The sequence below is a fragment of the Engystomops pustulosus genome, chromosome 1, assembly GCF_040894005.1.
Source record: "Engystomops pustulosus chromosome 1, aEngPut4.maternal, whole genome shotgun sequence".
Taxonomy (NCBI): domain Eukaryota; kingdom Metazoa; phylum Chordata; class Amphibia; order Anura; family Leptodactylidae; genus Engystomops; species Engystomops pustulosus.
The window spans coordinates 154,278,026-154,303,190 of NC_092411.1; the positions used below are offsets into that span (position 1 = coordinate 154,278,026).

The 25,165-nt window shown below is 38.9% G+C and overlaps 1 protein-coding gene across 2 annotated transcripts; it reads left to right on the forward strand.

Annotated features, from left to right (window-relative positions):
* Window positions 1-240: 240 nt before the first annotated feature.
* LOC140094177 (calcium/calmodulin-dependent protein kinase type IV-like) lies at window positions 241-24,086 on the forward strand. 2 transcript variants are annotated; one of them, XM_072126565.1, is made up of 12 exons: window positions 241-440; window positions 875-1,041; window positions 2,929-3,007; window positions 6,402-6,464; window positions 12,081-12,163; window positions 12,764-12,836; window positions 13,382-13,472; window positions 16,202-16,276; window positions 16,651-16,726; window positions 20,525-20,651; window positions 20,856-21,008; window positions 23,821-24,086. In XM_072126565.1, exons 2-12 carry the CDS (start codon window positions 944-946, stop codon window positions 24,037-24,039), a joined length of 1,137 nt encoding a protein of 378 aa, XP_071982666.1. In that variant the 5' UTR covers window positions 241-440; window positions 875-943; the 3' UTR covers window positions 24,040-24,086. The 2 variants fall into 2 exon arrangements, with proteins under 2 accessions (XP_071982666.1, XP_071982667.1); XM_072126566.1 differs by having other exon boundaries at window positions 23,825-23,959.
* Window positions 24,087-25,165: the final 1,079 nt, after the last annotated feature.

Genomic DNA, 25,165 nt, shown 5'->3' on the forward strand with positions numbered 1-25,165 from the left:
GAGGTGCCATAATAAAATTAATACATTTTAATTATTTACTTTTATTTTCTGGTTTAGATTCTAGAGTCCAAACTTGAATTCCAGTGAGTGTTGATATGTCATTTTTACAGCAATAAAGATATTTACTAATACTATTACTGCGTTTGCATTATGCAGTCATGCCACTTTTCATTCACTGGAGGGAGCCCTAGTTAAATTTTTACTTTAAAACCTACAGACTATACATGGTGTTAAAAGGAGGAGCAGCTGTAGGGTGTGTTGTGATGGAGATGAGTTTGATGATGAAAACATCAGCACCTCCAGGGAGTCAGTGACAAGTGGATACAAGAAAATCACTGCTGAAGGAAAATACAGTCATCAGATCTATTCCTATAAACTGGAATAATATCTATTAAATTTAAGAAGATGAAGAACAACTGGATTTGACCTGGAAAAGTGCAGTAAGTGTCACTTAGTTTCTCAATGCCATGTACCTACTGCTCATATGACTAGACTACCAACAAAACTGACTGTTGGAAATCTACTTTCCTCATATGAAACACAAATTAGTACAGGGGTTATATAACATAATCTCAGGAATATGACATTTACAACTGAGTTGAGGAGTAAAATGCACAAAACACAATTAGTGGTTATTCACAAATAAATATTTAAATTGTATTGCATTAATGCTGTTACAATAAAGAAGCTATAAATGTTTTACTTGATATAATATGTCAACCAGAAAATATATATACCTTGTTTTACCTGTAGTATGTAAGATGAAATCATTCTAACCAGGCTCACATGGACTATGTATATGAGTGATATTATCCTAGCAAAATATATTTACATTTTAGGTATCAGGTTTACACTTAATGTTGTTTTCATTAAGGTTTTGAAGTTAATAGGGACATCACTAAAATCCACGAGAATTAACTTGCATATTAACTACATCAAGAGGATGCCAACCTGCAACCCTGAAGATATGTACTGGATTGAGGGATCTCACAGAGAACATGGATTGGAACATTTTTATACATTGAAACAAGAACTAGGAAGGTACTGTAACAAAACTTTGGCGTCCCTAGAGAAATGTAGTATTACAATTTCTCACCAAAATCAATAGTCTGTAATGTATGAACATGATATGTTGCTTAGGTGGACATAAACACTGCAGCTGTTATTTTGCAAGGCTATGATGTAACATAATCCAGTAATTATGTCATATGCGTTAATCCCAAAATCACAACATGACAGTCAACAAAACATTCAAGTCATTATTAATCATAGCATTTATTAAGTCTAGGTCTGGAGAGCAGCAATAAACATCATAAACATGCCTAAAATGAAATGAGCAACAATGAAATTAGCAACAAAATAACATGTATTTGTAATTCATGTATCACAGAGATTCATTTATCTGAATGCAATTCTCTGAAATTATTAGTATCTAGTAAAGAACTTTATACACGATTCATCAGCACAGAAAATTAATCTGACTCCTGGAAGGCTTCCTTCACTCTTTGGAGAACCAGGAGTTACGGCAGAATGCTCCAGAGACACTAATAATCATGTTTGGCAGATCTGCGTGTGGAATCCCTCAGCATCTGCCACTGAGCAGAAATCCTTGAATGTTAACTATTCAGTGCATAGATGGAAACACCTGGAGTTTCAGCCAGTGCAGCCAGTTTGTCAAAGGCTGCATTAATCTTTTTTAAATAATGCTCCAAAGGCTGCCATAAGGGCAGTATGATTTAGAGAGCCTTTGGAACATCCATGGGATCCTTGTTTACATAAGCAAAACAAGACCCTAAGAAGGATTCTGCATCCTGTTGTCCTCTTAGAGGCATGACATGTAGCCTGAGTGTAAAGCTTTTCAAATGCTGCAATTAAATGCACTTGAATAGGACTGAACTACAAATAGTCCTGGGCAGTAAAAGTGGAATGACACTGGAGTGTCATGGGTACTTCAAACTCTAGGGGTGCGGCGTGATCCAATATTCATCACCTATCTTATGGAAGTTTGATTAGTACAAAAAATTTGCAATACCCCATTAAGAGAGGTAGATCTAAAGAGGTTAAAAGAGGACCGCTGGGGAAAATGATTTTTTTACAATTTTCCAACTTGTTCGACAAGGGACATGGCCGAGTTGAAATAGTCATTGAACCAAAATTTTGTGAAGTTAACTAGACCATTTTTTAGTATTTACAATAGTCAGTTTCCGAATACCATATTTGGACCTTAAAGGAAACCTGTCAGGAACATCTAGCCCCCCAAAGCAAAAGATCATTTACTGTAGTGAGTTGCTCTACATGATGAAATTTAAGTCAGCGGCTCCTGTGAATTATAAAATGAGCCCTCCCACTCTGCATTGTAATCCTGTGAATTGAGTCAAATGGGTGTTACTTAGCTGTCCCAAGTCAGGCTGCAACACCCCCTTCCTCCTCTATCCTCTTGTAAGTATGCACTGCCCCTGCACACACCTCCTGATAAGCACAGAAAGGGGTGTGAATGTTATTTGCAGGAGGCGTGTTTAACAGAGGACAGACGAGGAAAACGGTGTTGCAGCCTGAACCTCAGGAACTCCCAGACATCTCGGACATCTTAGGAACAGCCACCTGACTCAATTCACAGGATAACACACAGAATGGGGGATTCATTAAATAATTCACGATATTAACAGATGTACCTCATAGTTTCCTTTAATTTGGAGAAAGCAGCTTTATAATTTGATACCAAAAACATAAAGTGGCTTAATAAATAAACAAAACAGTTTAACATATATCTGTTTTACTTATATTTTCTAAAATGACACATAGGTGATTGATCATATGATCCACTAACCTCTGCTATATTGACATAAACACTAATCACCAATTACAGAAATCATCTGAGATTATAGACTTTTGGTAGACTTATTCTTTTGGTAACTTTTTTGTGTGCAGTGGCGCAACATCAACAGTTTTTAGATGTGAAGAAAAAGGAACTCTCAAGCCTTATGCCGCTAAAACAATTAAAAAAACAGTAAGTATTTATGCTTTCAATATCTTCCCCATTATTTGAAACATTAACACATAAAACATTCACAAAAATATATGTATAGATGGGACAATACCTAGGTACTAGTCTATTTTAATATAATTTATGATCTATTATAACTTAATAAAGATAAAGATACATAGGGTTCAACTATTCCCTTTGACCCGCCCCCATATCCACGCTTGCTCAGTTCACCTCAGAATGTCCATATTCAAAATGAAGGACAGGGACCGAGCCACTGCCAGCCAGCCTGACAAAAGTATGGTGACACTGGTTCAAGGTTATGTTGGGAAGTCTAGGTACACAAGACAGTGGTTTAGCTTAAATCAGTGTGTGGGAACAAGCGTATAGTATGTGTATAGGCAATGTGGGATTCATTTAAAATGTAATGGCCATTTGACATGTATAAACTACTAAGAGGTGAAATAACAACACATCCATCAATTATACAAAAGAGTCCCCAAACTGGTGGCATATTTAACATTTGACATCCTGTTATCTAGATCGATGACACATTCCTTTGCACAGAACCCTATCTGTAACAAATAAATCTAGTACATCAAGAAATGTCATTTTTATTCACAATGAAATGATATTACATTGGTAATGAAATAATCCCCTGAACATAATAAATTCACAATCTTATTTAAAGGGAAACTCATCAAAAATTGACCTAATAAACCACTACCAGTATGTTGTGAAGCAGATGTACAGTTTCTAGATCATGGTTCCTTATATGGCCCATGGTGGTGACATCATCCAGAAAATCAACTTTGAAGTGAGCTATTAATTGGATGTATAAAGTCAGGGAGGCTGAGAGTTTAACACTAAGGTCAAGTCCTCCCTGCCACTGAACACCTCCTCCCATTTGAATGGCATCATCCCCCGGACACCAGGAGATCTGGTCAATGATATCCCAGGGTACAGAACCATGAATAACAGTGAAAGGGAAGTTCTAAATCGGAGAAAGCTGGACTTCAGTGTTAAACTCTAAACCTTCTTGACTTCATAAAACCAATTTACATCTCACTTCAAAGTTGATTTTCTTTCGACAGACCGTGAAAGAAACACGCTTAAAAGCTTACCAGCAGCTTAACACCATACTGGTAGTGGTTTATTGTGTCTGATGCCAGGTTCCGTTAAAATTATATTTAAAATACTGTAGAAAACCAATAATGAGAAGGATCAAAACATAATTGACTTATCTAGAATTATAAAGAATTGGAGTAAATTCACCTTTTCTGGGGAAATCTTGGGCTAAGGCTACATGCACAATGCTGTAGCAGCATACATGTAAGCCACTAGGCAGGAGGAGAGGGGAAGGGTGAGCGCTGCTCACCCATCCCCTCTGTATATGAAGCTGAAGTGGGGAAAAGTAGGTCCTCCTCTATCTTTTGCGACGTGGCCTCCTAGCTTGAACACAGTGCAGTGCAGTGAGACACTGCACAGTGTCTGGCCTCAATTGATGACAATGGTGGCTGTGATCTGGCCACAAGTCATGCAGCCATATCACGATACAGCACATGGCAGTGTGCATGTAACCTAACAGTGCTTTCCACAAAGATTGCAAAAAATCAATAGCTTGGGCCTGGTAAAAGGGCTCCCAATAAATTATATATATATAATTTTTTTTTTTTCAGAAGTGAATTGCATATTAGCAGGAAGGGAAGCATTTCCCCCTGTCCTTTTTTTTCTTCTTATTTATATTCACACACTTATTTCTTTGATGTCTATGATTAATGGTCCCAATTTACTTTTGTTGCCTGAATTCCTATTTTAGAAAGAATAATTTCATTTTACACTGTACCTGTGGAGGTGCTAATCTGCCTTAACCTGTCAGTACTTATCAATTTTCTATATATACATACTTAACCTGTCAATTAAAGTATCATTTAGTATGGTAGAACTTTATTACAAATCAATATAGTTTATTTGTCATTTTAATTAAAATTTTACAAAAATACAAGACAGTTCCAATAACAGATTGTGTACATTACATCATTCATTGAAACAGAATACAAAACACAATACCAGGTTTTATACCCATATACTCATCAGTATTCTTTAAATCCATATTTATGTAAACAATCATATATAACATTACCTAAAAGCGGCACAATCTGCCTATTTATAGCAAACAGAGTATAAGCCAAAAATGTTTCATGCATCGAGAGAAAATTTTAAAAAAAAATGTCATATGTCTATTAACAATAATCTAAATGGTTAATTAAGAGAGTTAATCCATTGATTCCATTTCCCTAAAGTAAGTTATGTAGATCTGCATCCTCATGGCAGACAATTAGATTCCTTTCTTAAAAAGGTTGGCCACTTTACCTCATGTTTTTTGTAATGTGTGTAATGTAAGTATGGGGGAAGGATATTAGGTAATTTACCAATATACCGGGAATAGAAAACTGGGAAAACCTATTTTCTTGAGTATAAGCCAAGGGTAGAAAATGCATTGGCCACATTCCCCCAGTATATAGCCAGCCCCTGCCCCCTGGTATATAGCCAGCGCCTGGCCCCCTATTATATAACCAGTAGTCCCCTGCCCCCAGTATATAGACAGCAGCCTATGCCCCCCAGTATATATTCAGCGCCTGCTTCTTAGTTTATAGCCAGTAGTTCCCTGCCCCCAGTATATAGCCAGCAGCCCCTTGTATATAGGTAGCCAGTGCCCCCTAGTATATAGCCAGCAGCTCCCCAATCTATAGCCAGTAGCCCCTGCCCCCAGTAAATCGCCATTAGCCTATGTCTCCTACTATATAGCCAGCAGCCCCTTTGTATATAGACAGCAGCCCCCTGCCCCCAGTATATAGCCAGCAGTCCCCTTGTATATAGCTAGCCAGTGCCCCCTAGTATATAGCCAGCAGCTCCCCAATCTATAGCCAGTAGCCCCTGCCCCCAGTAAATCGCCATTAGCCTATGTCTCCTACTATATAGCCAGCAGCCCCTTTGTATATAGACAGCAGCCCCCTGCCCCCAGTATATAGCCAGCAGTCCCCTTGTATATAGCTAGCCAGTGCCCCCTAGTATATAGTGTCTCATATCTCCATCTCACGTATCGCCATCCTTCTATTAATCTGTAAAGAGTTTAGATAAGATTTAATTTGGGAATATCTGAATTAATCCAGTTTGTATCCCAAATTCAGTATATATAATATATCAGTCAAAGGAATCACCCGGTTATTTACAATCACATCACAAGTGAAACTTTATTTTCCCCAGAGTGGTCTCCCCTCAAATCCTTGTCCACCACACAATTTTCTTATTTTCCCATAGAGGAGCATAACTCATAACAACTAGTTAAATATAATATATCGGTTTCCAAAAGCTGAAAGGAAAAAAGAGAAAATATTTTTCCTATTATATTTTTTAGATTGATAAAAAAATTGTAAGAACTGAAATTGGAGTGCTTCTACGCCTGTCACACCCCAATATTGTAAGTATATTTTCAGAGTAATTACTATCCTTTTTATACTGAGATAAGGAATTTTACACTTTAGCATTTTTGTTCATTTGATTTGCTTTAATAACTATCCGACTCAAGACATCAAATCAGTGTACAACTACATTATCCTGTGTTTATCTTCATGTTCCAATTATTGTTGCTTTTGATTGGTCAAATAAAGTCACCTTCTTGAGATTGTGATACCTTTTAATGGCTAATTTAAATATATGAGGTTACAAGCAAGCTTTCGGGGACAGCTTAGGTCCCTTCATCAGGCAGGTATAACAGGCTTTCTGAAGGGACACAGATTTTATACACAATGAACAGAGAAGTGATGCAAACAAAAGACAATAGCAATAACAAAGTTGAGACAAGAGGTCCTTGACCCCTTAGTAATGCGGCCTGAAAAGGCTCTAGTGACTGGGCATTTATAGCGAATTTTCATAAGTGGCGGTTTAAGGGCCTAAATTTCCCCAGTGTTTTTAAGAGCTATTTAACACATAATAAAAGTTTAAGCTTTTTTTTTATTATTTTCTATTTGGGGTTAAAAGTGGAAAAATTTTCCAATTAATAGTACTTTTTTCATTTTTAAATTAACTTAATGTCAGGACTGGGAGTCTGTGGACCCTCTGGACCACCGTGGGTGGTGGTACTAGCCGACCTGGGACCGGAGTCTAAGTGGAACCCGGTGTTCACCAGAGCCCGCCGCAAAGCGGGATGGACTTGCTGCGGCGGGATCCAACTAGGTCGTTCCACAGGTGCAACTAGCCCGCGGTGGCTGCCAAGGTAGTAATACAGGAGACAGTCTGTACACGGAGTGACGGGAGGAGAATAGCACAGGAAGGCACACCAGGACTCACGTCAGGAATCGCAGGAGCTGGCACACAGGAACGCAGGACCACAGGGACGGACTGGCACGCAGGACCACAGGAACGGACTGGCACACAGGAACGCAGGACCACAGTAACGGACTGGCACACAGGAACGCAGGAATCACAGGAACACAGAAATCACCGGAACGCAGGAATCACAGGAACGCAGGAATCACAGGAGAGCTTTCTCTTCATGGGGAAAACTTGAAGATCCAGCAAGGGTCACAGGAAGAGGCAGAAACTTATAGCAGGCCAGCGCCAATTACGCGCTGGCGCGCTGGCCCTTTAAATCTGAGCGAGCGCACCCTATGAGACGGGGATGCGCGCTGAGCCGCGGAAGCAGGAGAGGACATCACTGGAGCCAGGGGAGGTGAGAAGACCGGAGCTCTGGAGGGACGCTGAGGGGCACGGTTGCGCCCAAGATTGGAGACAGAGATCGCGGGAGCACCCGTGACACTTAAAATTCACATTATTAATGAATTCCCTTTTTTGGTTCAGTTGTTTTGAAATATAATATGTATAGCCTCAGACAAACGGGGCATCTATGGCAATGTTTTTTGTAGCTTAGCGGGGAATTTTGTTTATGATATGAGGAAATGCAAATGTATTTTTATGAATATTTGTTAATTTTTGTGTATGTGTGTTTTTACTTTATATGTTCCCCATGAGGTCATAAAAGAGCCCAGGGGGACATTTTCACTTTTTTAAATTTTTTTTTATTTTTTTCTTTTGCAAGTTTTCCTCTGTAACTGAGGCATCTATAAGAGCTTCATTTACTGGGGATATGACCACCTGTGACTGGGGATTTTGATCAGAGCTGGACTGGGTTTAATTAGAACCAAGCAGCTGTATTTAACCCCTTTAGACCCGGTGGGCACGTGACCGCCGGTTCTTCTCCTCTGTGGATCACGCTCCTTCAGCGCAGTGCTGTGAGGAGTGGAGAAGTGGTAATAAACCGCATCTACCTTCTCCCTAGGGTCTCCAGGTGCCAGAGACACCTGGTCCTACTCCCACAGCTAGCGTAGTAGCAGTAGCAGACTCAGGGCCCGCACCTGCTGACGTCTAAAGTGTGAATATTTTATTGCTTCCAAATTAATGATAATCTCATTAGTCTCTGATGACCCTACTATCTCAGTATAACATTTGTTAGATGTTGTAGTGGGTGGGTTATGAGTCCCCCGTGGAGGGTGTAAAAGATGGTAATAAACTTGTATTCCCAACTTCCTCTCTCATTTTGTGACAGGAAATTGCCCTTTAATTATAGAACTCTTATATCCATGGTATGAAGGCCAGGACTGCAGAATTGTTTAGGCCACAGATGTTTATGCTCATATTTTATTGTGTGGTCATAAGACTTTAAGTTTTTAAGTTTTTGTCCTGTCTCTCCAACATAAAGGCCCCCCGCCAGACATTTTGTGCACACAACCAGGTAGACCACATTAGAAGTTGAACATGAAAATGTGGCCAGGATGTCATATTCCTATTGGGGATCTGTATCCCGTCTGTGGTCAAAATCAGAGGACAGATTTTGCAGCTCCTGCCATTACAGCGGAAAGTGCCTTTTGCTGAAGCACAGCAATTGAGAGTCTGGGAACATCGGGGCTGATTTATGAAAAGTGGCCTAAGGTTAGACAGTGCAGAGTTAGACTAAACAGTCTTATTCTGCACCAGATTTATAGTGTCTAATGCTGGATGATAAATCTGTCCTAGTATAAGACTGTATAGTCTTACTCTGTACCTCCAATTAGTTGGCTTGCTTTGCACAAAAAAGATAGGACACAATTCTGTTGGATTAGCAGTATTTCAGGCACACAGACCTTTTTGGTGTGAGGCCACACCCCTTTTCTTAGGCCACGCCACTTTTGTCGAGGATGAAAGCTGGCCCATCTCAGGTATGAAGATCGATCAATTGGTTTTTGAAATACTGGATGCAGCTTTTTTGAATTTTTATTGCTATATACAAGAAGTTTATGGTACTGTATGAGATGTTTAATGTCAAGTTTATTGTAGGATGGAATTTGTTGAAATTTTCATGAAATATAAATAGCTGTTGTTCTGAACCTGTCCAGATGATCAAATTATCATCACTAAAACGGTATTAGGCCAAGATGTGGCAAGATTCCAGGAAGTCATTATATAGTTTTGCCATGAAGAGGTTGGCATATTGTGGTGCCATTTTTGATCCCATGGCAGTACCAGTGTTCTGTAGATAGATTTGCTCCCCAAAGCAAAAATAAAAGATAAATTTGATCAGCTGTAATACTGGGTCTGAGGCAATCCCATGAGGCTTGAGATGAATATGGCAGGCTTTTAGCCCATCTTTGTGCGGGATGTTAGAATTTAACATCACCCCTGCCTTAATCCAGAACACTAGTGAATGCCTCTCTGCCGTCTCTAACATCATGTCCTCTCTCTTCTGGAAACTTAATCTTTCTAAGACTGAACTTCTATTTTTTCCACCATCTACTAACCAACTTAACCCTAACCTCTCCATCTCTGTCTGTGGGATCACTATAGCACCGAGGAAGCAGGCCCACTGTCTTGGGGTTGTAATGGACTCTGACCTCTCCTTTTCACCATATATTCAATCTCTTGCTCACTCTTGCCGCATACACCTCAGAAACATCTCCAGAATCCGACCATTTCTCACAATTGAAACTTCTAAAATGCTTATTTGTGCTTACTCACTCTTGACTAGACTACTGTAACTGCCTACGAATTGGTCTTCCACTCCATAAACTCTCTCCTCTACAATCTATTCTTAATGCAGCTACCAGGATCGTCTTTCAGACCAAAGGCTACACAGATGCCTCCAGTTTGTGCCAGTCACTGCACTGGTTGCCCATCTACTTCCGTATTCACTTTAAAATAGTAACCCTCATCCTTTAAAGCTCTGAATAATGCTGCACCTCCATACCTCTCTTCTCTCATCTCAGTCTATTGCCCTTCCTGTGGTCTTCGATCTGCCAGTGATATTAGATTAATCTCTACCTTAGTTCGAACCTCTCATGCACATCACCACGACTTCTCCCGAGTTGCTCCAATTCTCTAGAATGCCCTTCCCCTGACTCTCAGACTAATAACTACCCTCCAAAGCTTCAAACATGCTCTTAAAACCCATCTATTTAGGCAAGCCTATAATACTCACTAACTGCATGAAACATCAGCTCTCCCTTTACTAATCCATCCTATGTCCTATCTCCATTCTGTTATCTGGCAAACACCAGATATATACCAAGTTCTAGGCTTCTCTGCAGTCTTTTTCACCTTGGACCCTGTAAATAAGATGTCGGCTGATTGCTGATTCAAGCAGAAGAATTTTTATTTATTAAATTATTTTATATTGTTCCCTTATAAAGAATGGCTGGACCATTCTATAACCTCTTGTGTCAACACCCTCATCCTCAAAGTTTGTAAGCTCTTGTGAGCAGGGACCTCACTCCTATTGTTCCATGTGATTGTTTGTTCTGTGTTATGTAATATTATATTTGTATAAGTCCCCTATGATTTGTAAAGCACTACAGAATTTGATGGCGCCATATAAATAAAGATTATTATTATTGTGTATTATTATCGCCTGTATTCCCAATCAACACATTGCTGGAGCCATAGTGTAGATTACTCTATGTTAAAGTATTTTTTTATTTTTTTAGTATTTTGGGGGGTTATAGTTACAAAAAGTGGGGAAAATACTTTTTTGTAATGCATAGTGTATATAGTTTTACTTTTTCATATACAGGCGGTCCCCTACTTAAGAACATCCGACTTGCAGACAACCCCTAGTTACAAACGGACATCTGGCAATTGTTAATTTTCTGTACTTTAGTCCTAGGTTACAATAAACATCTGTAACAGTTATAAAAGGTGTCTGCAATGAAGCTTTAATGTGAATCCTGGTTTTTATGACAATCCAACATTTTTCAAATCCAATTGTCACAGAGACCAAAAAAATTTTCTCTAGAGTTACAATTATAAAGTATACAGTTCCGACTTACATACAAATTTGACTTAAGAACAAACCTCTAGAACCTATCTTGTACGTAACCTGGGGACTGCCTGTGTATACTCAAAGTGACCATTATAAATGAATTCACTAATGTGATATAGTGTGTGGTATGTAATATGTATAGTATATGTATATGCTTTTTTATAGTGTAGCAGGAGATTTTTTTTATTTTTGGGTGGGGAAATATTTATGTATATTACTATATATTTATTAATATTTTATATGTATGTGTGTTTTTCTTTTACTATATATATCCCCCATGAGGTCATTAAAGACTCCTGGGGGACACTTTTACAGTTTTTTAAATAATTTTTTTCCTTAAAAGTTTTCAATTGAAACTGGGGCATCTATTATAGCCCTATTTACAGAGGAAAATGACACTCATGTAGGCAAAAATCTATACTGGGTATGAACAGACCCAGCAGCTCTGCTTTACTCTTTCAGCACCGGTGGTAGTTACGGTTTCTGCATTCACTGCATAACACTACAGTGCTGTGCAGTGAAGAAAGGAGAATGCAGAAACTATAATAAACCACTTCTGCCAAATCTGGTTCCCATGATAAGGTCGGGAACAGGAGAAACTACAGAAACGTTGAAAGACTTGGGAACTGCACCGTCCACCGACAAAAGACGGTTGGAAAGAGCTCTCCTTAGTTTACACAATGCTCCTACTCCATGAAATGCTGCATTGCTTTTACAAATTTATAATATATGACTGTATTTTTTTAGATTAAACTTAAAGAGATCATTGAGACCCCTTCGGAAATTATCCTGATTTTGGAACTGGTAACAGGAGGAGAACTTTTTGACAGGTAAATAATCAATAGAAAAGAAAGAGGTGGATTATGCTTTGTAAATTTAGGCTTCCGTAGGGTTGTACATCTTGTAGACAATGAATTAAAGTTAACACTCAGATAACATGTTTGGAATTAGCAAACTGGACTAATTTGGCAAGCTCTGTATAGTGTTGCGTAATCTGTGGGAGCTACATAAATAAAGGAATTATTATTATTATTATTAAACTGGTCTGGTGGCACAATGGGTCTAAAAATCAATGTCCCTTGGAAAAAGGCACAGTTTTTGGAAAAAAATTAATTCAATTGTTTTTTAAAAGTTTGTTGAAAAGTTAGTAACCATTTTCAATGATTTTGCACATTTGATACACTGTTTCTGTTAGATCCTATTTAAGGCAGCGGCCACCCTTCCAAGATAATTTCATTATGATGTCAACACCTCTCTTTCAGGTTGGCTGTATATACAGAGTTATTCTTTACTAAGGGATTTAGAAAAAAAAAAGCTCTAGTATTTTTTGTTGTAGATTTCTGGAGGCTTATAAAAGGTAAATAAAGGTACCATGCACCTATATCAATATATGGACGCAGATGCTTCACTAGTATTTTTTCTCTGTCTAGGATAGTGGAACGTGGATTTTACAGTGAAAGAGATGCAGCCTGTGTTGTGCAGCAGATCCTGGAAGCAGTTTCTGTAAGTTAAAGTTTTAAAGGAAATCTACCACCAGGAACAAGTATTGTAAACCAAGTACATTTACTTGCTGGTGTGTGCCCCCTTGGGCAGGATCCGCTCTTCTTTTAGCATCTACTGTACTGCCCTTTTCGGTTAACAAAAAAATGGTTTTACATTATGCTACTGAGTCCGAATATCTCCGAGCTTCATAACAGTTAATTGAGCATTGAGCCCCTCGGGCTCATTTGCATAATTTTAAACCCTTTTTTGTAAAACAAGGGCATTAGAAGCTAAAAGAAGTGCGGATCCTACCAGAGGGGTCACTCACCAGCATGTCAGTGTGCTTGGTTTATAATCCATGATTCTGGTGTTAGGTTTCCTTTAAGATAATAACTAAAATCTTAAACCTGATGCATGCTTCTTTTTTAATCTGTCATTCATAGAGAGAACGTCCAAAAATATTTTACTGTTGCATTTAGTCATTGACATTTATTTATGTTACCTTATGCTTGATATCAGTGATACTACAATTTATGATCAAAGTTTACTGTATCCTTTTCCCCCAGTATTTGCATGCAAACGGTGTTGTACATCGTGACCTCAAGCCAGAAAATCTCCTCTACGCTGATATGTCTCCAAAATCACTTCTTAAAATTGGTAAAGTTCATAAAGTTCACGCTGTTTTGTTATAGTGAATAATATAATATATATACATATATATATATATACACTCATCGGCCACTTTATTAAGTACACCTGTCCAACTGCTCGTTAACACTTAATTTCTAATCAGCCAATCACATGGCGGCAACTCAGTGCATTTAGGCATGTAGACATGGTCAAGACAATCAGTATGGGCAAGAAAGGTGATTTGAGTGCCTTTGAACGTGGCATGGTTGTTGGTGCCAGAAGGGCTGGTCTGAGTATTTCAGAAACAGCTGATCTACTGGGATTTTCAAGCACAACTATCTCTAGGGTTTACAGAGAATGGTCCGAAAAAGAAAAAACATCCAGTGAGCGGCAGTTCTGTGGGCGGAAATGCCTTGTTGATGCTAGAGGTCAGAGGAGAATGGGCAGACTGGTTCGAGCTGATAGAAAGGCAACAGTGACTCAAATCGCCACCCGTTACAACCAAGGTAGGCAGAAGAGCATCTCTGAACGCACAGTACGTCGAACTTTGAGGCAGATGGGCTACAGCAGCAGAAGACCACACCGGGTGCCACTCCTTTCAGCTAAGAACAGGAAACTGAGGCTACAATTTGCACAAGCTCATCGAAATTGGACAGTAGAAGATTGGAAAAACGTTGCCTGGTCTGATGAGTCTCGATTTCTGCTGCGACATTCAGATCGTAGAGTCAGAATTTGGCGTCAAAAACATGAAAGCATGGATCCATCCTGCCTTGTATCAACGGTTCAGGCTGGTGGTGGTGGTGTCATGGTGTGGGGAATATTTTCTTGCCACTCATTGGGCCCCTTGGTACCAATTGAGCATCGTTGCAACGCCACAGCCTACCTTAGTATTGTTGCTGACCATGTCTATCCCTTTATGACCACAATGTACCCAACATCTGATGGCTACTTTCAGCAGGATAATGCGCCATGTCATAAAGCTGGAATCATCTCAGACTGGTTTCTTGAACATGACAATGAGTTCACTGTACTCAAATGGCCTCCACAGTCACCAGATCTCAATCCAATAGAGCATCTTTGGGATGTGGTGGAACGGGAGATTCGCATCACAGATGTGCAGCCGACAAATCTGCGGCAACTGTGTGATGCCATCATGTCAATATGGACCAAAATCTCTGAGGAATGCTTCCAGCACCTTGTTGAATCTATGCCACGAAGAATTGAGGCAGTTCTGAAGGCAAAAGGGGGTCCAACCCGTTACTAGCATGGTGTACCTAATAAAGTGGCCGGTGAGTGTATATATATATATATATAGTCCCCGGGTTACATACAAGATAGGGTCTGTAGGTTTGTTCTTAAGTTGAATTTGTATGTAAGTCGGAACTGTATATTTTATCATTGTAATCCCAGCAAGAACTTTTTTTGTCTCTGTGACAATTGGATTTTAAAAATGTTGGGTTGTCATAAGAATCAGGATTAACAATAAATCTTCATTACAGACACCATTGATAACTGTTACATCTGATTATTAGGACTAAAGTACAATAAATACCAATATCCAGAGGTCCGTTTGTAACTAGGGGCCGTATGTAAGTCGAGTGTTCTTAAGTAGGGGACCGCCTGTATATATATATTGGGGAAGATTTATCAAGCTGTGTGAAAGTCAGAATATTTCTTGTTGCCTATGGCAACCAATTACAGCTCAGCTTTCATTTTACCAGTGCTCATGAATATTTAAAAGGGGAGCTGTGATTGGTTGCCATGGGCAACTAGAAATATTCTGACTTTCAGACAGCTTGATAAATCTGCCCCATTATCTTTCATGCTCCCAAATGTCAATGGTAAACTACCAAAACCTATTGCAATTATTTTCCTATGTGTTGGAACATTTGAATTACATTTAGAAACACAATTCAAGCACAACAGGAGTTTCAACAAATCACATTTGCGTTTACAGAACATATGTGATCAGAACTCCCCCTTTCCATTCCTATGCACTTAAATTGCATTTGTATACACGATTCAAATGCAGCATATGAACCTTCAAACCAGATGTTTGTGTGCAGCCTAAGGCTGAGTTCATACATTTCATTTGAAGGCAATTCAAGCACAGTTTGAAACAGCTACTCCCGAAAGCAAATGTGTTTAGATCTAAATGCTTGTGTTCGGGAAGAATCAACCCATATTTTGCATTGTTTACCAGCAATCCATGTTTTTCTCATTCTGGATTGCAAGTGTTTAGGTATAAAAGCATCCATATTCGAAGAAACTTTACCTCACTGTGATTGAATCGCCTTTTAAAAGCGCAGTCGAAATTTATTGTGTGAACTTATTCTATGATACGATTTAGACATTGGATTTGGATTTGTGTTTAGTTTCTTCTATCAACATTTGCAAGCCAAAACCAGCAGTGGAGCATAAACATGGAGGCTCTGAAAATCCTTCCAGTTCAGCTGTTCTCCATTTGTGTTCAACTCCCGGTTTTGACTTAAAATAAGGAAGTATAATATTTATCAGAATGTTGTCTGAAAAGGATAAAATTGCACATAGCATTATACTGGTGCACTGAGAGGGTATTGAATGGATGCCTTTCAACAAGTAAATGAACAAACTGAACCTAAAAACCATTTCAAAACTGAGTGTAGTTTTTTATGATGTGTTGAAGTACAGTTTTAACTGCGATATGTTAAACTAGACTTGTTTTTAATCCTTGTTATCCTAGTTATTTAGACTAATTATTGTGTTTATTGTTGAAGCGGACTTCGGCCTGTCTAAGATTATTGAGAACCAGATAGCTATGAAGACTGTATGTGGAACACCAGGTTACTGTGGTAAGTATATGAGAAACAACATTGGGTGGTTTATTTTTGATTTTATTAAAATGGAAGCAACATTCATTTCCATCATTGCCTAATAAAAAATGGATATTCTTAGTAAGGTATAATTCCACAGAACAGCAGTATACAATATCCTACAGAGATCACTTTTGGGACCTATGTGTATGGGAGTATGCATGATTTTCACACAATAACAAAAATACATTTGGTGAGAAATATCAAAACTGGTGCAAGGCATAAGTAGAATACTTACGAATAACAACCATTAATGCTCCTCCATGTTCTTTTGAAGAATCTTTGCAGCAGTTTTAGTACATCTTGAGAAAGCAAACCTCAAGTTTTAAAGCATTTTCTTTATTTACTTACAGCACCAGAAATTCTTCATGGCTCTCCATATGGTCCTGAAGTTGACATGTGGTCTGTTGGCGTAATTACATACATCCTGTAAGAATTTTTTTCAAATTATATGCAGTTTTAAATGTTCATATATTTAAGAGCCACTCTGGCTTTCACTTTAGCAGCATTGAAATGGTAAATTTAGACTGAATAATATTTTGGATCCTAAGGATAACACTAGCTATTAAAGGGCCTTAGGCCTTTGTTACACAAACATATGCTCGTCCGCAACGTAGCCTGGGCGATCATACAGCTGTGTGCTCACCCCTCCCCTCTCCATAGTCAGGCATAGTGCCTGGCCATACATACAGGAAAAAAATAGAGCATTTCTATCTTTGTGCCGATAACAATACAGTTCAGTGATACACGGTCAAGGTACCATGGCCAGGCAACACTGGCTTCTATGGGAACCGATATCCAGCCACAAACTGTGCGGCCGGATATATCAGTCCCTTGTGTTGTTAACGTCTTGAAGAAATGTGAAATAGGTTTTTGGCAGGAGATTTCAACATTTATATACAAGCCCAGCAATCTGTGTGAAAGGTAAAAAATGAGTGATGGTGGAGGCATTCTTATGATATATGGTAACATGTGTGGTACCTAGCCAAATGGGCATGTTAAGCAATCTGTTAGAAGATGATGGCTTGGGGCTAAGTTCATTTACAATAGATGGTGAGCCCTCTAATAATAGGAGGTGTAGTGGAGAGAAAGTGGTGGTGGCCTCAAAGGGATGTAACATTGGCTTGATTTCTTCACTGGTGAAATCAATCCTGGCTGACCAGGTTCCTCGAAAGAGGGCGTTGCACTGTGGTTGGTGTGACGTAGGAAGCTGATGTTAGGTAGTGAGCTGTGTCAGAGTACAGGGCCTCGTAGAAATTGTTCAGTAAAACTTAAATTTACTGATAACACACAGCCAGGGTGATGATGATATACTTGTGCAAAACAGGCAGATCTTGTTTCCCAAGTATTGACGTAAAAAAGCCTATGGATTCTGCTTACAATCTGTAGGCTTGAGCCTAAGAAATCCTGTGTGTGGGCCTGTAAAATCTAGGCATCTAAGTTTCCGGTGGCCCCTGTCTTCCTCCCATATTGTGCCCCCCCCCCCCCCAAAAGCCACTTTCTTGCCATTTTGCAAAATATAAAAAATTTTATCTAAAATTATCAAAAGTCTGTACAGTCCTAAAAATCATTTCACAAAAAAAACTGCCACTGCACACAGCATTTTACACTGAAGTATAAAAATGTTATTACCTCCAGAAGATGCCAAAATTAAGAATTTTTTTTGGCACATGAGGTTTTAATTTTTGTAAATCTATGAAAACATTATAAAAACTATACCTAACAAAAAAGGGCATGGTCGTTAAGGGGTAAAGATTCCTAGCCCACAAACAATTACATCGAGCAAATCACTGACTCACTGATAGTCTAATGTGCCATGCATGCGTCAATGTTTTTCACAATCTATTTCACAATTTCATGATCCAATCCTGATATAGAAAAATAGAATGCAACACTCTAATCCAAGTCATGCTTGAAACTCTCCCACTAAAGTGAATGGGTGTGGGAAAAAAATGCCATCCTAGTAATTTTCAACTACATGTTTCAAAAAAGTAGCTAAGAGCTTTGAAAATCAAGCTGAAATTCAGACAAAACATGTATGACACTGGGACTACAAAAAGAGATAGTCAGATAGAACTAGGTGTAACCGATCTCAAATTAAAATGATATGGATCCCATACATCAGTGGTCCCTAACCTTTTTGTATCTGGGTAAAAGCTGCACCCAAAAAATGACAGGGTCGCTTATAGCCCTTATCATTGTCCCTTGGAAAAAAATTGGTCGCCCCGCAAATTCCTCATATCTATCCCCAACTAATTTAATGTGCCATGTCCTACAGTCCCCAGTCTAAAATCCCCCCTTTCCTGCAGCTGCTCCCCTTTTCTGTAGCCCGCTCCTTTTTCTATAGCCTCCCACACACCTATAATGTTGTCTTGTCTTTGACCTTTCCACTATGAGGGAAATAATAGAAGAATAGTGATCTATAGAATAAAGATAATATAGTATTTTTATACTATATTTTTTATACGGCCCCAAAAAATACAAAAAGAAAGTAAACCATATTGACAATTTTCTTTTCCTCCATACATTCAAGAGTTAATAAAATCTCATCAATAAGCTAATGACCAACTAAAATGAAGTATTTGTAAAGTGGATCTAATGTTGCAGAAAATAAGCCCTTATATGTCCAAATTGCCGAAAAAATTAAGATTGTATAGCCATTATAAAGTTTGACCTGAATGACACCGCTTCCCTTCGATGCCATGACGTGTGCCCATACAGCAGTTTACCACCACATATGGGATATTTTTAAACTCAGGAGAGATTGGGTATTTTGGGGTATGTTAGACTTTTATTTCAAAATTGCATCTGATTTTGATTTAACCCTTGTAAAACAATTAAAAGGTAAACAAACTTCATAAAAGTTGTTTTACATACGTTGAGGGGTGTAGTTTTTAGAATGGAGACATTTATGGGGTTTTACTTTTATTTAGGCCTCTCAAATGTACTTGAAACCTGAGGAGGTACCAAAAGCAGGATTTTGCCTTTTTATGAATATGTGAAAAATCGCACCTAAAGTTCAAAGCCCCATAACTACAAAAATGAGAGTATGCATTCGGTGAATGTTAGTTATTAAGTCTTTTTTCTGCTATGACTATGTGTGGAAAACATACTACAAAAATGTTTCAAATAACATGAAGTACAAAGTGTCACGTTCTGAAGTTATAACCACTTATAGTGACACAGGGCAGATTTTAAAAAATTCAGGAAGGTGAAAAATTAATGGTAGAAGACGTGTCCTACTAAGAAGTACTTGAGGAATAATGTTACTCAGGACTTCTTTCATTATAAAACTCTTTACTCCGCAATTGCGGAAATATAGAGTTATAAAACGTCTTGTCTTTTAATTTATTCACTCCCCCCATTCCAATACAGTCAGTAAGTGGTTTTGGAATTGTGATCCAGTAAAGTGGCGCACTCAAAATAGGATTAAAAAATGGAATTTAATAAGTCTAAAAGCACAACACGTTTCGGGATTGGAATAACCCCTTTATCAAGTGACAAAGACTGTAGTGGAGGACAGACGCTGATGCTCCGGTCAGCGTCCGTCCTCCACTACAGTCTTTGTCACTTGATAAAGGGGTTATTCCAATCCCGAAACGCGTTGTGCTTTTAGACTTATTAAATTCCATTTTTTAATCCTATTTTGAGTGCGCCACTTTACTGGATCACAATTCCAAAACCACTGTCAAGATTATCCTGAGTGGTGCGGCCACACCACACAGGAGCTCATCCACAAGGAGGCGGCACCAGGAACATTTGTGACTAACGTCATTTCGTAGTGTTGTGCCTATTCTAGCACAACAACACAGGGTGAGCGTATTATCTACCCCTATCCTTTCTCCACTCCTAAAGGTGTGACACTATTAGCGCTTCTTCTCTCCCTGTCCACTCTTGCCATACTTCTCTCAAAAAATACAGTCAGTAAGGCTGTAAGGGACCAGGCTACTATCAGGCTACATTTCAGGGATGCATATTGGCCGAATAGACGCCTGTTGTGCCCACATACATCAGTGTGTTGCAGTACCTTTTTCCAGGCACCGTGCTCCGCTATGGAGAGATTCCTCCACCTCTCCAACGTACACCTGTATGCTCGCTTGGGCTACAGCCAGACAAGCATACGTCTCTGTGAAAGAGGCCTTAAATGGATGGTAGAAGCAATAATATCTAATCCAATGGGATTATGTAATGGCACTATTGACATGCTGTAAATCTTATTTTTACCAGGCTATGTGGGTTTGAGCCATTCTTTGATGCAAGAGGAGATCAGTACATGTACAGCAGAATCCTAAATTGTGATTTTGAATTCATCTCACCATGGTGGGATGAAATTTCACTCAATGCCAAGGACTTGGTGAGCAATACTACAGTTTTCTCATATTTTGAAGGGTCATAACAATTATGATAATGGTTAAAACAGCTTGTAGTGAGTAAGTATTGCAGTCCTTTTCAACAATGTTCAATGTTTGCCATGGGCAACTGGAAATATTCTGACTTTCAGACACTTGATAAATCCCATAGTATATGAAAAAGTAAAATTGATATATTTTTATTGCAGGTTAGGAAATTAATTGTGCTAGATCCGAAGAAAAGATTAACTGCCAGTCAGGCTCTGCAGCACCCATGGGTAACAGGAAGGGCTGCTAAGCTTTGTCATATGGACCGCACACAAAAGAAACTTCAAGAATTTAATGCCAAACGCAAACTTAAGGTATGGTAATAATAACTTGTCAAGGTCATTGTGTTGTCCTATGTGAATATATCCTCATATAAATTCTAATTTCCTTAATTATTTGGCAAACACTAACCGGCAGCCTAAGGGTGGATACTATGAGTCTTAGCAAGTGAAGTTGGTTGTTCCAAGTCTGTGATTTCTAGAATCACAAACATACAAGGCCCCCAAGAATATACAAGACCCCCCCAAGAATGTTGGTCAACCTTGAAAGACAAATGCAAGAGACGACAGAATAATGCAGAGAATCTCCATGGGCGTTTCAACACTTCAGCTGGAATTGTTCCCCAGTTCAGCACTGAACAGAATAAAGATCTGTCTCATCATACAATGTGTCAACGTATAAGAGTATTTGGACTGAGCGCCCACTCTGCAGTGACCAAGCCTCTCATTAGTAGAAAGATTTAAAAGGCTATTACCTTTGTTGAGGACCATGTTGTGTGGACAAAGAAGTGGTCCACAATTCATTTTAGTGATGAAAGCAAGTTTAATTTTTTTTGGATCTGATGCAAAACAAAATGAACCCAAAGTCTGTAAAAAATACTTCTCAACAACACCTGGTTCCTTTCTTGCATTCTTCAGTCAATCAGCCAGCAATTTTCAAAAAGGACAATACCTCTTTGCAGACAGAAAAATGGGTAAAGCAGTTTCTTGAAACAGAAAGTATTGAAACTATTAGCCCGCCCAGAGTTCTGATCTAAACCCAATAGAAAACCTCTAGGAAATCCATGGTGACCAAGTTATGGCCAAGTAACCTACAACAGCAACAGAAGAAGAGGAAGAAACTGGAAGGGGTATGAATCAAAATCACACCAGAGCAGTATGAAAGGCTAGTGATGTCCTGTGGCTGCTGATCTGCTTAAGTAATTCAAAGCATTTTTGGCAAAATAAAGGTTTAAGGTTGATGTAGTTTGGTTATTTTGTAAAACACTGTTTAAGGCAGTAGGGTGTATCCCTTATAAAATAAAAATCATCAAATTTTGATCAATGGAGATTACATTATTTCTGAAAAAATCAAATGATCATATATTGCTCTCTAATTTTGATCTCCAGTATATATTGTAGGGAATTAGCTCAAATGGTGACTTGGCAATGACAAAGCTCTTCAAAGCTCTTATAGAAAGAAGGATTCAAGTTGAAGTTGTGCGTTTATTACATTAAAAAAAAACACATCATCAAACAAAACAAAATCATTGCCTGCCCGGCACTAACTATATATTGCTGGAGGGCTTCTTCTTCAGCAACCTTGTGTCTCTTACGTGTGGTTCTGACACAGTCCAGTTTCTGTGTCCCCGGTTAGAAAGCCCTTCTCTATCAGGTCTTCCAAAAGTCCAAAACACTAGGGACTTGGGATACAGCTTGCAGTATGATCTAATTTTTAAACACCAAAGATAGCCCTTTTAGAAGTGCCAAGGCAATTCAATTTATTTACAAGAACTGTCCGAAGACAGAATGGAGCCTTATCGGTCAGGCCTAAAACATAACTTTTATTAAATTAGACCAGGATACCCCTGGTATGTCAAATACTCCGGACCAATTAAATCATAGTCCCACACTATATGTGTCATTTCCTTAATACCAGGGGTATCCTTAGATGCCTCCTTGTGCATTCTTTGGCTAGCATGGAGGCCAATATCTTGTTGCTAAGCAACCTCACTAGTAGTTCAAAACCATTGGTGCCTTCAATAGGTTGTCCCACCTTGAAGTTATTATATATACCTACCCTAGCTCTTCCCACAATTCAGTAGCCCCGATCCCCTGATGATGCTGGTTCTCCGGCGAAACATTTCGGGGGGGCTTTTGTTTGGCTTTTAAATTGACTTGTTTGAGGCTGGTTTATTGTTGGGTAGCTGCAGTGACCCGTTTATGTACTACAGGTTGAGGAATACTCAACACTATAAATGTAGATAGGAAAATGACAGCCTCAAACCTGCGAATTTTAAGAAATGAGTGTAATATATATTGTTAGACTTCTAATCTAATTTAATAAAAGTTATGTTTTAGGCCTGACCGATAAGGCTTCATTCTGTCTTCGGACAGTTCTTGTAAATAAACAATATGATCTAATGCATATTCTGGCATCTGTAATACACATACATATTGCTGTCACAATATGTTTAATATCAGGAAATGCTTACTTTCCTGTTTTCGCCCTACTTCCTTCTCTCCACTTATCATTGCCTGTAAATAAACTCTCCCTACTCATGCACACAGAGAGTGGGTAAGGAGAGGTGGGTAAAGCTCCTCATGACTTAACTCTTTACCGACAGGAATAAAGTTTAACTCTATACTCAAAATTCAAATTGGGAGCAAAATATTAACTAGGTATAAAAGGAGTTAAGTCCTTAGCCTCCACTCCTCATCTGTCTTCTCTCTTTGTTTATCCAAACATTGATCACTGCAGAAGAATATGGGATTTAAACAGAAAACTAAGCATTTTTTTAGAAAAATAAATTACAGTTTACTATTTTAACCAGAACTGGTTAAGAAATGGTTCTTCACTATTTAGAAAAGAACCAAAAAAACTGCTGCCTGCCAATTGGTTGTTCTTCCTTTCGGTCTTGTAGTTTAAGGGTCAGGTCTGCCACTTTCCTTCATCTGTAAAATTCTGCACACAATTTTATAATGGGGATGCATGGTAGCCATTGTACTGTATAGCATATGTCCTTGTATAAGCTCATACAAATGGCTTTGGTTTCTACAGGAGCCATAAATTAATATACTGAAAACTATGTAATTTACATGGCTTATGTTTTCTTTACACCTGTAACCATGTTTTTTTTTTCCATAGGCAGCGATGAAAGCTGTGGTAGCTTCAAGCCGTCTGGGAAATAATCATAACCATCATGATAAATCCAAAGGCACACAAAACCCAGAAGCTCTAAAAATAAGCAATATTTTAGATGCTGATGATGCAGGCCATAATTTATCTGCCACTCAACCACAGGGATCCTCACAAGACCCTTTAAGCCAGGAGAACCCACAAAGAACAAATGTAACATTGAAATGAAACATATAAATGCTTTATTAAAAAATCCAACATGTTAACTGTTTTGTGGATGCCGAAATAAAAAGGGTTTTCACTTTTAACTTTCAATATTTCTTGATCAAGCGAAATGGTTCAACCCAGTAACCTGAGTAGTTCTTACTCCCCCCCCCCCCCTCCACACACACACATAGATTTCTATTTTGAGCTGTTACACACTTTAATGATTTCATAGTAAAAGTCATCTCTGCAGTCTGTTTCTGCGATCTGAAGTTGTCTCAGCTGATGGGAGGAGGTCTAGCTGCTGTATCTCACTGCTTTCACATCACATTGTATATAGATTGTAATTAGTTTATTTCTTTCCATAGCATTAGCAAGACAAATTTAAAAAGGACCTTTCACCATTTTCATCAACCTCAACTCTTCTTATCCTTTAATAAGTGCCTGTTTACCATTTCTGGTATAGATTTTCTATCTAGCAAGCACCATTCCTGAACAATCAATATACAGTAAATAACTTTGCTTCTACTCAGATGGGTATAGCCAGACAGACAGCCCAGCCAAGGGGCACCAATCTAACGGAGACCTAAATTAACACCCTAGTACTAGCTTCACTCTTGGAATTACTGTATATTCCGGCGTATAAGACGACTTTTGAAGACTGAAAAATCTTCTGTCTGGTCTGGGGTCGTCTTATACGCCGGTAATTGACCGTCCGCCGTGTATTCTCGGCGGCGGTCGGGTCGCACTGCATGGAGAGGGCTCACGGGCTGAGCCCTTTCCATAGTCGGTAAGTCTTTGCTGCATATTGCAGCGAAGGCTTACCGGTAACACCCGCGATCGGTGCTGCCGGCAGCCTCAAAAAGATAGCGGCGCGTGGGCACCGCCATCTTACCTGGGATCACCGCTCCCCGTGACGCTATCAGGGGCGGCGATCCATCTCCATGGTAGCCTCGGGTCTTCCGAAGACCCAAGGCTATTTAGTTTTAACCCCTTCATTACAATGTGCTGATAGCACATACTGTAGTATGGCAGTATATGATAGGATCAATCAGACAACCTAGGGTTAAAGTACCCTAAGGAGTCTGAAAAATAGTATAAATAAAAATAAAAAAAAGTAAAAAAAAAAATATATAATAAAAAAACCTAA